This window comes from Lissotriton helveticus, chromosome 11 (genome assembly GCF_964261635.1).
Source record: "Lissotriton helveticus chromosome 11, aLisHel1.1, whole genome shotgun sequence".
NCBI classification, from domain to species: Eukaryota; Metazoa; Chordata; class Amphibia; order Caudata; family Salamandridae; genus Lissotriton; species Lissotriton helveticus.
The window spans coordinates 561,134,618-561,150,470 of NC_136072.1; the positions used below are offsets into that span (position 1 = coordinate 561,134,618).

General features: G+C 46.6%; 1 protein-coding gene across 11 annotated transcripts in view; it reads left to right on the plus strand.

The window, feature by feature from the left end:
* TACC1 (transforming acidic coiled-coil containing protein 1) overlaps positions 1 to 13,775 on the plus strand; it is an 875,899-nt gene extending 862,124 nt beyond the window's left edge. For all 11 annotated transcript variants that reach the window (XM_078666332.1, XM_078666333.1, XM_078666330.1 and 8 more), the window contains 2 exons: positions 6,223 to 6,343; positions 10,688 to 13,775. In XM_078666332.1, the coding sequence (XP_078522458.1) occupies positions 6,223 to 6,343; positions 10,688 to 10,756 (190 nt within the window). In that variant the 3' untranslated portion in view covers positions 10,757 to 13,775. The remainder of the gene's footprint in view (positions 1 to 6,222; positions 6,344 to 10,687) is intronic.
* Positions 13,776 to 15,853: the final 2,078 nt, after the last annotated feature.

The following is a 15,853-nucleotide window of genomic DNA, read 5'->3' on the forward strand; positions in this document are numbered from 1 at the left end:
ATAATCAATTGTGTTTTGGTGTATCCTCTGCTGTAGAGGTTTTCCAATACGTCATTTGACGTATCATGCAACCTGTAGTAAATGCATTTAACTAAAGTGACCTCTGACCCTCTGGGCCGGTCACACCACGCACCGCGCACACTCCCCGTGAGTGAGCCCAGGCTGCCCTGATCCCGCCGAGTGCCGCCGCTGCCCGCAGCTGTGCTCCTGACCACTGGTGTGCACCTGACCACTGGTGTGGTATCCGCCTCTGTAGCGCAGCGCTGTTCTTCCCATGCTGACTGTTGTTTTCTCCTCTGGTACCCGTTTCGTGCCCAGCCACTGTCTCCTGTTATATTTAGTTTGTTTCCCCGCTGACTGCTGTTTTCACCTCTGTTGCCCGTATCGTGCCCAGCCACTGTCTCCTGTTATATTTAGTTTGTTTCCCCGCTGACTGTTGTATCCTCCTCTGCTGCCCTTACTGTGCCCAGCCATTGTCCTCTGTTTATTTAGTTGTTTTGCTGTTTTCCCTCTTGCTGTGCCCCCGCCGCGTTTCCCGCCAACTCCCCGCTCCCCGTCGCTGCTCCCCTGCGGCCCCGCCCCCTTCCCTCTGGGATCCTTCCCATTCGCCGCCCCGCTCCCGCCTCCAAGCTGCTCCTCCCTCGCTCCGCCCCCCGACTCTCCACATATGGCAGAGCAGCAAACGCGCAGCGGGCGCGCCGATTGTGCGCGGAAGGCGCGCCAAAGGCAAGCCCGTCTGCGCCCGTCCGCGCCTGGACCCCTGGCCCTCGGAGACACCACCCCCCCCCCCGCCGGACCTACGACGCCACCGAACTCAACGCACTCAACACCGGCCGGATCCCCGGATGCTACCGAGCCACCCCGAGACGAACCCACGGCCCCTTCAGCTACCATTCCTGCAACTTCTCCTAAATCCAGACCTGCACGGCACCCGCACCCGCCAAGCCGAGCACTAAAAGCAACCACCTGAAGTGCATCCTTCTCAACACTCGCTCCGTCCACAGACACGCCATCCAACTCTGGAACCTGATCGACACAACATCACCAGAAGTCGCCTTCCTCACGGAAACCTGGATGAACGCCTCCTCAGCACCATCCCGGACGGATACAAGATCACCCGGAGGGACCGCGGCAATCAGACCGGAGGAGGCATCGCCATCGTCCACAAGAACACCATCAGCATCACGACCAACACCGACGACACCCTCAAAGCTGCCGAACACCTGCACTTCCAGATCCACACCGACCCCAAGACCATCCTCAGAGGCACCCTCATCTACAGACCCCCGGGACCACGCACACAGTTCAGCGAAGACATCGCCGACTTCATCAGCCCGCACACCCTCCCCTCCGCTGACTACATCCTCCTCGGGGACCTCAATTTCCACCTGGAGAACAACAACGACCGCAACACCACCACCCTGCTGGACAACCTCGCCAACCTCGGTCTCAAGCAGCTGGTGACCACCCCCACCCACTACACCGGTCACACGCTCGACCCCATCTTCTCCTCCAGCAAGGACATCGCCTTCAGCCACGCCACCGGTCTCCACTGGACGGACCACTGCTGCATCCACTTCAGTTTCAGAAAGAACACGATCCACCACCACCAGCAACAGGTGGCACGCAGAAGCTGGAACAAGATCACAACCGACCAGCTCGCCACATCCCTGAGCCAGGACCCCCCCGCCAGCACAGCGAACCCCAGCCAGGCCGCCAACAACCTCACGAAGTGGATCAGCAGATGCGCTGACGACCTCGCCCCGCTGAGGACCCAGCCCAGCAGACCCGGCAGTAAGAAAGCACCATGGTTCACCGACGAACTCAAGAGCTCCAAGAAGAACTGCCGAGCCCTCGAGAGAACCTGGCGCAGAGACCCAACACCAGACAACATGACCACCCTCAAGCTCGCCACTCAAACACCACCAACTGATCCACGCCACCAAGAAAACCGCATTCAAGGAACGACTGGACAACAACGCACACAACAGCAAGGAACTCTTCAACATCGTCAAAGAGCTCTCCAACCCCAACGCCGGAAACAACGACATCACCCCATCACAAGACCTCTGCAACTCCCTCGCCGCCTACTTCCACAACAAGATCGCAGACATACACAACAGCTTCAGCACACAGCCAACGCACCCCACGACCGCACCGGCACCCCCCACCACCACCCTCCGCGCCTGGACCCCGATCAACACTGAAGAAACGCAACGCACGATTAACTCCATCCACTCCGGATCTCCAACTGACCCCTGCCCCCACCACGTCTTCAACAAGGCCGACGCCGTCATCGCACCCCACCTGCGGGACATCATCAACACCTCCTTCGACACCGCTACCTTCCCGGAGAGCTGGAAGCACGCCGAACTCAGCGCTTTACTGAAGAAACCATCAGCAGACCCCACCGACCTCAAAAACTACCGCCCCATCTCGCTCCTCCCGTTTCCGGCCAAAGTCATCGAGAAGACCGTCAACAAGCAGCTGGCCGCCTTCCTCGAGACGAACGGATCCCTCGACCTCTCGCAGTCTGGCTTCCGGGCCAACCACAGCACCGAGACCGCCCTCATCGCAGCCACCGACGACATCCGAGCCCTGCTCGACAACGGGGAGACTGCGGCCCTCATCCTCCTGGACCTCTCCGCGGCATTCGACACGGTCTGCCATCGCACCCTAGTGCAGCACCTCAGCAACGTCGGAATCCAAGAGAAGGCACTAGAATGGATCATCTCCTTCCTCGCCGGAAGGACACAGAGAGTCCGCCTCCCCCCTTTCAGATCAGAAGCCACCGAAGTCATCTGCGGCGTTCCTCAAGGCTCCTCGCTCAGCCCCACCCTCTTCAATATCTACATGAGCCCCCTCGCGGCCATCGCACGCCAACACAACCTCAACATCATCTCTTACGCCGACGACACCCAGCTGATCCTCTCCCTCACCAACGACCCCGCCACTGCCAAAGCCAACCTACACGAAGGGATGAAAGATGTAGCCGAGTGGATGATGAACAGCCGCCTGAAACTGAACTCAGATAAGACGAAAGTCCTCATCCTGGGATCATCACCCTCCGCCTGGGACGACTCCTGGTGGCCCCCTGCCCTGGGCAGCGCACCCAAACCAACGGACCACGCACGCAACCTGGGCTTCATCCTGGACCAGACAAGTCAACGCCGTCTCCTCATCGTGCTTCGACATCCTGCGCATGCTACGTAAGATCTTCCGGTGGATCCCCACCGAGACCAGGAAGACGGTCACCCAGGCCCTCGTCACCAGCCGACTGGACTACGGCAACTCCCTCTACGCCGGAACCACTGCCAAACTCCAGAAGAAACTCCAGCGGATCCAGAACGCCTCAGCAAGACTCATCCTCAACATCCCCCGACACAGCCACATCTCCGGACACCTGAGAGACCTGCACTGGCTCCCGATCAACAAGAGAATCACGTCCCGACTCCTCACCCACGCACACAAAGCCCAAGATACCTTAACAACCGCCTCAGCTTCTACACTCCCACACGCCAGCTCCGTTCGTCCAACCACGCCCTCGCCACCGTCCCCCGCATCCGAAGAGCCACCATAGGAGGAAGGTCCTTCTCCTACCTGGCCGCCAAGACGTGGAACTCCCTCCCGACCCACCTCCGCTGGACTCAAGACCACCTCGCCTTCAGGAAGCAGCTCAAGACCTGGCTGTTCGAGCAGTAGCGGACCTCCCCCCCTCCCCAAGCGCCTTGAGACCCTCCGGGTGAGTAGCGCGCTATATAAATGCACTGATTGATTGAGTGATAGTGATGACACCCTGGTTTTCGGAGCCACTCGGAAAGAGCATGACCAAGCTCTCATGCAGATATGTCATTTGCTGAATGATGCAGATTTAACTTTGAATGCTGACAAATGTGAATTCCACAAGAAAAGCTTGAAATTCTTTGGTCATGTCTTTTCTGATGGGGATATGAAACATTATCCATCTAAAGTGTGGGCATTATCTACTGCAAATCCCCCACAGGATATTTCTATGTTATAATCTTTCCTTGGAATGGCCAGTTACTGTTCCAGATACAAACAAGATTTTGCTATGGTCAGTGCACCGTTATATAGACTGATGAAAAAAAATGTGTGTCATTTAATTGGTCAGGTAAATGTGAGAAGAGCTTCCCAAAAATTAAGCAAGCCATCAAAAGTACCACTGAAATGGCCTACTTTGATGCCAAACTTCATACAGAGTTTGTAGTTGACATTAGCCCTGTCAGGTTTAGTGCAATCCTGGCACAGCACAACGGACAGCCAAATGCATACACCAGTAAAAGCCTCTCACAAATGGAATGTGCTTATTCGTAACCCGAGAAAGTTTGGCAGTGGTCTGGGCTTGTGAATATGACCACTTGTTCTTGTATGGAAAAGCCTTTCACAGTAGTAACTGATCATCAAGCTGATGATATTTGGCAATCCCAAAGTCAAAAGAATACTTTGATACAATTCTTCATCATCCAGGCAAAGATCAGAATCCTTCTGATTAGTTTTCAAGAGTGACATTGCAGTGCCCTGGCATCCCATCTAAGACAGCGGAAGCCTACATCAATTTTATTGTAAAATTGAGCATGCCAGCTGCCAGGTCTTTAGAACAAATTGTCACTACCATGAGCCAAGAAAGTGACAGGTTGAAGTTAAGACATTATTGCTCTTCATTCGTGAAACCAACACTCTAGACCTCTTGCTAATGACAGTGAGTATTTAAAGTTAAAAAATGTAAGAGATGAACTATCAGTGACTCAAGAAGGCCTCATCCTGCGAAGTACACAAAATGTTATCCTAGAGAGTCTACAACAACAAGTGATCGACGTTGCCCATGAGGGACATCGAGGGATAGTTGCCACAAAGAGAGCTCCCAGAGGCTGAGGCTGGATTCCTTATCTCGACAAAAGGGTTGAAAAAGAGTGAAAAGCCTGTCATGTATTCATCTGTCTTTCATCTCAAGTTATTCCACACCCTTTGAAAATGTCAGAATTGCCACATCATGCTAGGTAGAAAATTGCTGTTAATTTCTTAGGTCCTCTTGAGAATGGACATCCTCTCCTAGTCATTTTTGAGGAATACTCCTGTTTTCCATTGGTAGAAAACGTTTCATCCACTACACATGAAAAGGGTATTCAAAGATTAGATTGAATCTTTGCAACATGGACTGTACCTGCAGTCTTAAAATCTGAATACATCCAACCCTTTAATATTCGAGAATTCAAAGCCTTTCTAAATCACCTCAATAAAAACCATCAGAAAAGCCCTCCTCTTTGTTCCAGGCCAATGGCCTGGTAGAACGGTTCATGAGTACTCTGAAGAAAGCTGTTCAGCAAGCTGCAGTGGAGAAGCTCAACCTTAAAGTTGTTTTGAACACTTCTCTTCGAGCTAACCGTTCGACCCCTCACTCAATGACAGAGGAAAGCCCTGTAACTCTAATGTTTGGAAGAGCCATGACGATCAAGCTGCCCCAAAGGACCAACCTCCGATCCAGGACTGAGGAAGAAATTCATACGAAGGACTTTAAGCCTGATGCTCCTTTTGAGGCTGAAACATTTACTATCACTAACATCAAAGGACACATGGTGACTGCCCAGGGTTCTGGGAAGTCCTTTATGAAAGATTCCTCTCACTTTAGACATGTGGCCCATCACTCACCAAACATCGATGTCAATGTAGAGACTCTGTCCAGACAGACTGTTGATGATTCCACCTCACCTGTGCAGATCATGGACACTGCGACTACCAGCTCCTAGTTTCCAATGACCCAATCAAGATGTGTGGTTCTGAAATTACCACGATTCATTGAAGAATTATAACTGCATCTATACCATTTGATCATCTGTGTGTTTATTAATGTATTTATTTGTATATTTATTTATCTATTTTGAAAAGTTGTTACTTTTTAATTACAAAGCGGGAAATGTAGTGTCTTTTCAATAAAGAACGTAGGAACTCTTTTGGTACCCACTGTACACTGTAGGCCTGTGATGTAAGCATTGGAGGGATGAGTTGAAGGCAGGCTTTGAATATTGAGTTCTGACTTCGACGCGGCAGAATAAATAAAGACGTGTAAAAATACTCTCCATGTGTGGCATAGTTATTGGTGTGTACCTGGGCTGGTAGGATGCTAAACATGGCATTGCCTCATATTGGCTACGAGTATTATGCAAGAAATGCTTTTTCTAATTAATGTTGTCTTGATATTTGTAGAGCCAATGAAGAAATAGCTCAGGTGCGTACAAAAGCAAAGTCTGAGAGTGCTGCTCTTCATGCTGGTCTTCGGAAAGAACAGATGAAAGTTGACTCATTGGAAAGAGCCCTGCAGCAAAAGGTAATTTTTAAAATTGTATTTCATAGTCATGGCTATCAACCTTGTAAAAACCAACATCATTTAATTTTAACTCTCTGATGTCATCTCTAATTGGCCTACATAGCATTTGTGCTGTTAGGCCAACCATCCTTTAACCAGTTGCAAATGGTCCTCACAGCTGAACTTCTTCTTACTGGATTTCTCAGTTTGAAATTTGTATTATCCCATTTCCATAGCACTGTGCCTGCTACCACTATGTAAGTCTTCTTAAATAAATGAATAATTGATGGGAAGGGGCCGTATACAGACAACAGGTGGAGTCACACAGAGAAGCTGAGATCTTTGGTCCATGTATGTAGATTTGCCTCAATGCCTTTGCAGTTACGCTGTTTCCTAAACTGAACTGTGCCATGTATATGCATTAGCTGACTATGCGTGCAGTACAGCTCGATTACATATTCCTTATCCTATAGCAGAAATCAATTTAGGAACAAAGACAAACTTCTCTTTCTCCATTGTACACTTATTATATTCGATTTTAAAATCTATGACTTTACATAGAAAGCTCTTCATAGCAAGCATTCTGTATTTGCAGATAATCAATAAGGTAGCCAGTCCACTGTGCAAGGTGTCAGTGGCCTTTAATTATGAATCTTCACTGTATATCATTTTACCTACAAAAAGAAAATAATTTTGGTGCACACATGATTGTTAATTTCCTTTTTAATCCTTTTGAGATTAATGTACAAATAGAGTCCCCCAACACCTCTGCTTCCATGAGCCTGGGGCTTACTAGGCGACCAAACAAAAGTTGGAAGTGGGGTTAAGATAATCTGACTTACATCACTGTGACTCATCTGTGTAGTGGAGCCAGTCTACAGAAGCCTGAAACTTCTGTGTTGAACATCTTCAGGTGATTTTCTCAAAGAGTCTTTACAATTTTCACAGTAACAAATGTAAGGCTTTCCAATCTAAAAGCAAATCTGTAGTGGAGGGCTGTCTGTACTGAACAGCCTTGGGATCTACTGAGAAATCAAGGAAAACATTGCTGTGTGCTTAGGAGGTTTCTTACATCTTTTCAGATCGTCTTAGAGTCCTCCAGCTCACAGAAGGATCAGTCCTACCTGTCACTCAGGGATAGCTCTCTACCCAGGTTTCTAGTAGTTTTCATAGTAACAAAATAAGATGCAGCACTGGTGGTGGAACACCCTAAAAGCACAAGTTGACCATACCAGATGAAAGAGAAGTACAGCAGCGAGATTTAAATTGCCTTGAAAAAAATGTACTTAGGACACCTGTCACTCCCATCATCCAAAACAATGACACAAGTTGGTTACTCTCGACGGTAGCATAATAGCAGATACAAGCATGATGGCTATTCCTTGTGTTCAGGAGAGCCACCATTATACACATGAGTAATCAAGTGGGCAGATTCACTTCTCACATACTATTTCCATGACAATCCTTTAATTCGTGAATCACAGTCCTCAGATAACCTGTTGACTCTCCATATAAATTATAAATATAGACACAAATACGATGTCCCCAAGTGTACCTGTCAACACTTAGATCGAGGCTGTCAATTGTAGGATGTAAGCAAAATGCAGTGCCTGGCATTGTTCAGGGCATCCCGAGGTAGGCATCTAGTCGCTCGATTCATCAATCCTAAAAAATAAAATGCCATGACCTTAAGGTAATGTGTAATCGGTTTCCCTTCCTTGTCTTAATAAACTCTAGTTCAGATCTCTGCTCTTGATCCTAATTAATAATCCAGCCATTTACTCTACAGAGTCCTTGGTTAATCACAATGTTGCACTTAATAAGAGACTCAAAGCAAGCTGGGTACCAGTTTCTCTGTCAAACATCATGTGGGAATTCGCCACAGGATTGTAACTTACGAGTTACATTTTCCTGTCTGTATGTGAAAACTTTCCTACAATAAAACATCCTATGCCCTAGTCCCTCAACCCATCCCCTAATCTCGCTCTGCAGAGATAATTTAATGCACCCACGGTCTGTCCACTAAATGTCCTTGCCACTGAAATTAGAAAGCGGGTAAGCAATAAGTGATGGGTTACTAATTGGCTTGGAATTCAGTATGGGGTGCTAGTTAGGCATTATTGCCTACCCATACGGGTGGTAACAGATATTATTACCCTTCCTGCAATTATGGACCATAGATGGAGCATATTGACTCGGAAGTGCAGTTAACTGCTGTTATTACCCTTCAGGTAAGGACAATAAGGTTATTAGCATAACTCACTAACCCCACAAAAAAATTGTGGAGGAGAAGGCTCTGTGAAAAGAGCTCATGAGAAGTGGGAAAGAGGCAGAGGTGAACCTCAGGGATGCATCCACACGGTGAAGAAGGCAGGAGAGCGCTTCCAGCCTCAGGGGTCATTTCTCAATAGCTCCCTGTAAGTCACAGCTCAACCTGCTTTGGCACTTGTTATGAGGTTAGCTGGAAGCAAGCTTTGGGCTTTGGGGGGAGGAGGAGAGAAGCTGAGGAGCAAGTTTCATGAGCACACTGAAGGGGCTAGGGGCTGACAGCAATGGGATGTTTCCCAGAACGGGCCTAAATAAGTGTGTTTAGCTCACACAGGGAGCATTCTGACCATTCGCAGTGTTCGATTCACATGCTAATTGATGATGTGTTTATTTAATTAGAAAAAAAAATTGGGAATTACAAGATGCCTGAGGAGGCTGGCATGGCTCGCGGATGGCAGGGCGGGCGGGGTGGGAGGAGGTAGCAGGGGGGAATACAAAATAGATTAACTTACCTTGAGGCCAGGTCCAGCGTCTCTGCTCCTGCTCTCCTGCCTCTGACTCCAGGAACAGGAAGCAGGCAGCGAGGCTCCCTCCCCTAAGCCTATCACAGCGCTGCAATGCAGCATTGTGATTGGTCTGAGCCCCATGACACGGCGCTCAGCCAGGGGCTGGAGCGGTGGGCATTTTCTCCATGCAGGCTGTAATGCAGCCTGCATGGAGAACGCGGAAAGTGCGCCTGACTGGTTTGAGTGGCCTGAGAGGGCTGACCAAACAGTCATTGTGCACTTAGGAGTGGACAAACCACTCCTCCCTGCTCCGAGAGAAGAGCAGCTCCTCCCACCCGCCCGCAAAGCAAAAGGACACGAAGTATAAAAGGATAACTCTAAGTTATTATCATTTCATGTTTCTACTTGGCACTGCTTAAAAGGAGTGGGGCGACTCTCCTCCGCCATAGCGGAGGAGCCGCTACTGCAAGATGCAAACGTAGATGTGCTGCTGGACTGTGAGCACTGTTGTGGTGGAGAGGTGTTCTCTTGCCGTATCTTTGTCCTCCATGTAATACAGCTAACATGCAGGGGCGCAACAAACACCCCTGCAGCCCCCGCAGTGCGGGGGGGGCCCTCAGCCTTGAGTAGGTGAAGGGGGCCCCTCAGCTCCTCGGTGGAGATCAGATCTGTCAGAGGCTCTGGAGCAGCAGCAGTGTCTGCAGCCTGCTCGGAGCCCCTCGCTCTGATCCAGGACTGAAGAGAAACTTATTTTCAGTCCTGGGTCAGAGCGAGGGGCTCCAAGCAGGCTGCAGACACTGCACCTGCGTCAGAGCCTCTCGCAGAACTGATCTCCACCGAGGAGCTGAGGGGCCCCTTTAACCTACTCAAGGCTGGGGGGGGGGTGTTTGTTACGCCCCTGTAGGGTTTAGAACACCTGGAGCAAGGCCTCGGGAGCTTGTTCCCACCCTCTTATAAATTTGTCGACACAAGTAGCTCTCAACAAGGACCGATAACAAGGAAAGGGTGCTGCGCTGCAAAGATCGTTGTGCGAGTCTTAAGGCAAAAATCGCTATAGTATATTTGTTGAAGACGTCTTGGGCCTTGATCGTCTTATTGGACATTAAAAGTAATGTGCCACGGTAGCGCAATACACCTTGTTTGCTGTCCCCACAGACAGTGGAGAGAGAGTGGAGAGAGAGTGGAGAGCTTGGAGAGGGAGAGTGGATTAAGTGAATGGAGAGAAAGAGAGGGTGGAGCGAGAGAGGGAGAGAGAGTGGAGAGAGAGAGTGGAGAGAGAGTCAGGGGCGTAACACAGGCCCCTGTAGACCCCGCGTGCCTCACCATCCAGGGGGCCCCATCAGCACTGCACTTCTGCTGGGGAGCTCTAGATTGAGTCCGGAGGGGGCCCCTTCACGTACTCTGCAGGGGGGGCCCCTCAAGGTTCGTTACGCCACTGCTAACATGATCGATCTTATTGTCCACAGTTTTCTTGCTTCTACCATCAGGCCACAGAGGAGGATGTTTTTTTTAACTTAGAGCATTGTACTGTTGTATTTTGCATCCCTTTGTAGGAGAGAAGGCTTTATGTATTCAATCATTTTTTTTCCAGAACCAAGAGATTGAAGAATTGACGAAGATCTGTGATGAACTGATCGCCAAAATGGGAAGGAGTGACTGAAGCCTCAAGCTTGTGTTGGAATGCTAGACAACTGACTAATTGACTCAAGCACGTTGATTTCTCTAGGAATCCTTTTCCACTAGCAGTATCTAGCCAGGTCTCATTCCCCTGTGCTGCCTGCACAGCTTTACTCAAAGCACCTTGAATCCCATGGATATAGGAAAAATGGCACAGTGGCTTGTTTACATGCCTATGGCTTTCTCTTTCAGTGCTCAAGTGATCGTACAATGTGTGCTGCTTGCGCATCTTTGACGTCATCTATTTGTTTCTTTCACACCCGTTGGCCTAACAGAACAAGAAGTTGGTCTGTAAAAATTGATGTGGAACGCTAAGATAATTATATCCACCCTTTATTCCTATTTTTAATATTATGTCAGCATCCTATGTGCTAATTAGGTGGTGGTGTTATTTATGAAGTAAATAATGTGTCACAGGAGAAATACACTGGATAAGAAACACCTATGTAAAATTACGAAGTGAGCCAGAAACCAAAAAGTTATTGAAACTAAAAGAGCCAGTGGCTTTTGTGCTGTGAGACTTTGGTGCGTTGTATAAATTAAGCTGACAGACAAAAACCTTGTAAATGTCTAATGGGATTCTCTTCACAAAGCTGACTCAAAGTAATCTGTGCACTTAAAAACAATCCCAAAATTAGCTTTGTTTTGCTGGGACTGAAGGCCGTGACTCACTATCGATTAGCGATCAGTGAATTCTGTCATGTAATTGAGTTTCAGTGCAGTTTTCTGATAGGAAGCCTGCAGGATATAGCTGAATTTGTTCTCGAGAAAAGGACCTAGACTGGGAGGAAGAGATATTAGCATGCCATGAGAGAATATGTGAGAGACCTGTGTGAGAAACCCTAGTAGCTAAAATGTCCATTGGCAGACCACACCTAAATCTGGTATTTTACTGTAAAACCGGGCATTTTTGTTGATTGAGGCATGCCAGTTCTAAATGAAGGATTCTTTGCAAGCTATGGAATTTCTGTTGTGTAAAACATCAGAAGAGCATAATATCTGATTTTTGCATTTTCTTCTGTTGGCTTGATTTGGTCAGGGTGCTTTGACGCCAAAGCTTTGGTGCCTTCCACTGCAACATGAGAACACCTTAGTCTGGAGACGAGCTGAGAGTGGTGGTCCACCAGGAACTGGTCTGTGAATGACCACATGAATGGCTACTGGTGCATTTTTGGACGCGCCCACATTTATAGCCATTTGTGTTATGACAGTCTGCTTGTGTTATATATGGAACCATGGTACCAATATTATGCTTTGTTAGTGAATATTATGGTAAATACAGAGCAGCTTAAAGAAGCGGATTTTCATTCAACTCCGTTAGGGGCTGACTGGCATCAGTAACATGGAGACCCTCCAGCAGCTCTGTGGGTTCACTCGGCAAAGTTCTGGCAACTAAATGCTACTCTTGCTTGAGAAGTGCACTTGTACAGACTTTCTATTTTATAAATTTGTGGTGTTGCCCTTCAGTTGTGTGCCAAGCTGATGTACTGTGGTATTGACGGAAAATGACGTCATTGTGTTGCCAAATGCCAAGGAAGCCTGTGTCATGATGTACTGTAAATAGAAAGTAACTTGATTTTTCTTCTTATTTTGCATGCGAGGCTTTCAGGATTACATTGCCTAATGTCCACTCAAGCATACACATTTGCACATTGCAGTGTTTGCATCTTACTGGTCTGCAGTTGATCATTGTGTTTGATCAATGTCTCTACTTTGTGTTTTACAGAGTATACATTCATTTTGACTCATACCAAGGCCTGTTTCAAAAATGAGTTCACTGCATATTTATAGTTTGATTTTTGAAGAGCTTTTGTTATGAGAAGTTGTAGAAGTGTTCAGGATTCCGGTGATGTTACTTGTGATCGCTGCATATATTTTTTAACAGTTGGATGTTTGTAAAAATGCATATTCTGCCCTTTTAGATTGATCTGTTCCTACTCTGTAAGTTTTGCACACTTTGGCCTTTGTTACATCTAGCCAGATGTAATCCCTGTTATTTAAGTGAGGGTTCTGTTAATTCGGTGGAGCGGACATAATAGGGAATATACGATTTGGAGCAACAACGTGTGGGAATCCGTGATGCTCCATTTCTGCATGTTTTACCTGGTTTTTCGCATGAATATTTTGGATGGTGGAAGAGATCTATAATGAAAGTGGTCCTCTGAAAACCTTTTACTGGTCCCATTGGAATTAACCACCACTTGTAGTGAGGAACTTAAAGAAGTTTTGTGTATGGGGCTTAAGGTGTTGAATATCTCTGTCAAAAACGTAGACAACTGATGAAAGAGGAAATCGCCAAGGGCAGAGACAGATGAACTTGGTTGGCACTTTTGGAAGGTGCTGGATAGGAGATATATATTTATACGAGGAAAGCAAGAATCCAAAGACTCAGATTTTGTCCATATCATATCAATGGCTAGTGTGTGTGTGTGTGGTGTGAGTGTATTTCTGATGTGCATTGCTGAGTATTCTAGACAGGTCAGTAAATGCAAACAGCTGTCAGTTTACTCGTCAGTCATCTTTTTAATGACTGCTTGTGCCATTGCTAGATTACATATCAGAGTTTTTTATACAAACACCCAGCAAACAAGCTGGTGGAGGCATCTGGTAGGTGGGGATCTTGCAAGCCGGCCTCCAAGACCTAGCAGAAATATCTAGGCCACGACTGGAAGGTGATGAAAGAAAAGACCGCATTTCAGTTTCTCTGTTTGCCCTTTTTATTACATACTGATGTGCCTAAGACCTCATCTGTACCTGTAAGAGACGCTGTTAGAATGTTTCAGTGTGCTTTTCCAGAAGTGAAACAGGAACATCCCATTAAAATAACTATTCTTGGGATAGTAAGCGTTATAAAGAGGAATAAGTGTAATTTATAAAAGTAGTAAGGGGGCTTTGTATTCATATTTAATACCGAAGGATCCCCCAAAGAACCGGTTAGATTTTTCACTTAAGGTGGGAAGCGAAGCAGACGATTTTCAGAAAAATAAAGAGAACTTCCATAATTTTTTCTATGAAAAGATTTGTTATTTTGGGACATGAAAAATGCTGTATTCAGATTTATTTATCTTCACTAAAAGTCACGTATGCTTCTGTTCACCATTGAGAATGCAATGCTGTTTAGTGACACAGAGACTGCTTGAATACAAAATGGCAGCCATGTTTAACCACTTCGGCGCTGATGACGAGCTCAGCTCGTCATGAGTTGCGCCGCTCGCACGCTGATGACGAGCTGAGCTCGTCTTGTAACGAGGCTTTTTTAAAATCGCAGCGCGCAGCGGGAAAACCGCTAGCGCGCATGCGGTTACCCAGCATTAGAGGTTAGGTGAGATTGTACTGCAGCAGCCATTGTTTACTTGTTAAAACTTGTTCCGCTGCAGAGCACTATGCCCCTAGTAATATCTTCCCAGTCCAAAGCATTATAAAATGCATAAGCATGGTAGAGTATATGCATTAGTGTTGTGATGTCAAAGGCATTCTTACATCAATCACACAGCCATCTATTTTGCTGAGCCAGAATAACCCTTAAAGATTGCATTAATGTTCCTTCACTTCTTGCATTTGTGGGGAAGCATATCTGAAGCTCAGGCTGCTGTCATCGGTTTGCAGTCATGTTTTTCGTCCCTATTTGCCAAACGGAATACTGTGATTTTAATTTACTGAACTTCTAACACATATGTTTAACAGAATTCTTTTAATTGGGAACGCGGAATTGCAGCTTCTTCAGTTTCAGTTTAAACCAACTTTATAGGATATACTTTCAGTAATGGTCGAAGAGAGACGAATGTATGAGGTATTTTTCGGTAAAATACTCGTCTCCATACATTTGATGCATTGAATCCTGTGAAACTTTATAACAGCTGACCATATTACATAATGGAGTGTCTTTGAGTGTGTGAAAGGGAGGGAACAGCTACAGCTGAAAGATATATCAACCACACTTCATCCCTAGTCCCTCAACCACTACCCAAAGGACAGGCCAACATTTTTGTAGTTTCCGTCCAAGTCTTGTCGTGATTGGTTATTGTGGTAACAGACATGCAATGATTTCCCCTAGCTATGTTGTATGTTCCATTGTTAAATCACGATTTTCCAACCAGCAACAGGTATGATGTCCCTATTCTATTAGTAGACAGATGTTGTCACCACATGGAACGATTAATTTTTGATCCTTATTATGGCCACTAAAATGTCAGAGTGGTCACCAGCTGGTGGATTATGTGTGACCCTCAAGTCTGCCTTAATGTGCATCTGATTAGAAGCCTCTCCAGACCTCTTCCCAGCATATGCTATTATGGCTGGCAGTCTACCAGAAGGCCATATTTTGTTTAAGTGAAATTCGGCAGATGCTATCACGTTTTGCACTCGTTGGTAGTAAGCCTGTGAGTACCACCTGAGTCGATAAAGGTCACCAATACATCTTACGTCTGCAGTTTGTGAGATTACATCATCAGATGTTGGGTTTCCTCCAGCCTGCAGCTGGGTGTTCTAACCCTAATAGCACAATTAGAATCTTAATATTTATCAGTTCCGAGTTCTGTGTTTTTAAAGTACTCGTTCCGCGTGGCATCTTTTACAAGATGATTATAAATATGTTATCCGTGGGAAAACAGTTGAGGGTAGTACAAGGAGGTCCATCTCATGCACCACGAAACACATTATGAACTCAGATGCTGGTATTCTGAGGATGTCTATCCGAACAGTACCTCACATGGAACTCATTCAGAAAGATAGACCTGAGTTAGAGGACTCTACCATCTACTTATCATAATTTTAATCGAACTTAATTGAACAGAAACTACAATTTGGGAACCACAATACCGGACAAAGTAACAATTTCCATCATAAATGTATTACATTGAAACATGTACAGTTTTATGTAATGAAGGTGAATATAGTGCAGACGATGCAGTGGTCACACAGTGATTGTTTTGCAACACAAAAAAGAAAAGACACTATACAATCCCCAAAAGTTGTATAGTTGCATTTAAGCAAAGAAACATGGGGAAGTTCCAGTGACTCCACAATGAATGAATGAATTACTTTTTGGGGGGGATAGGGAACAGATACTCAACAAGTGTCC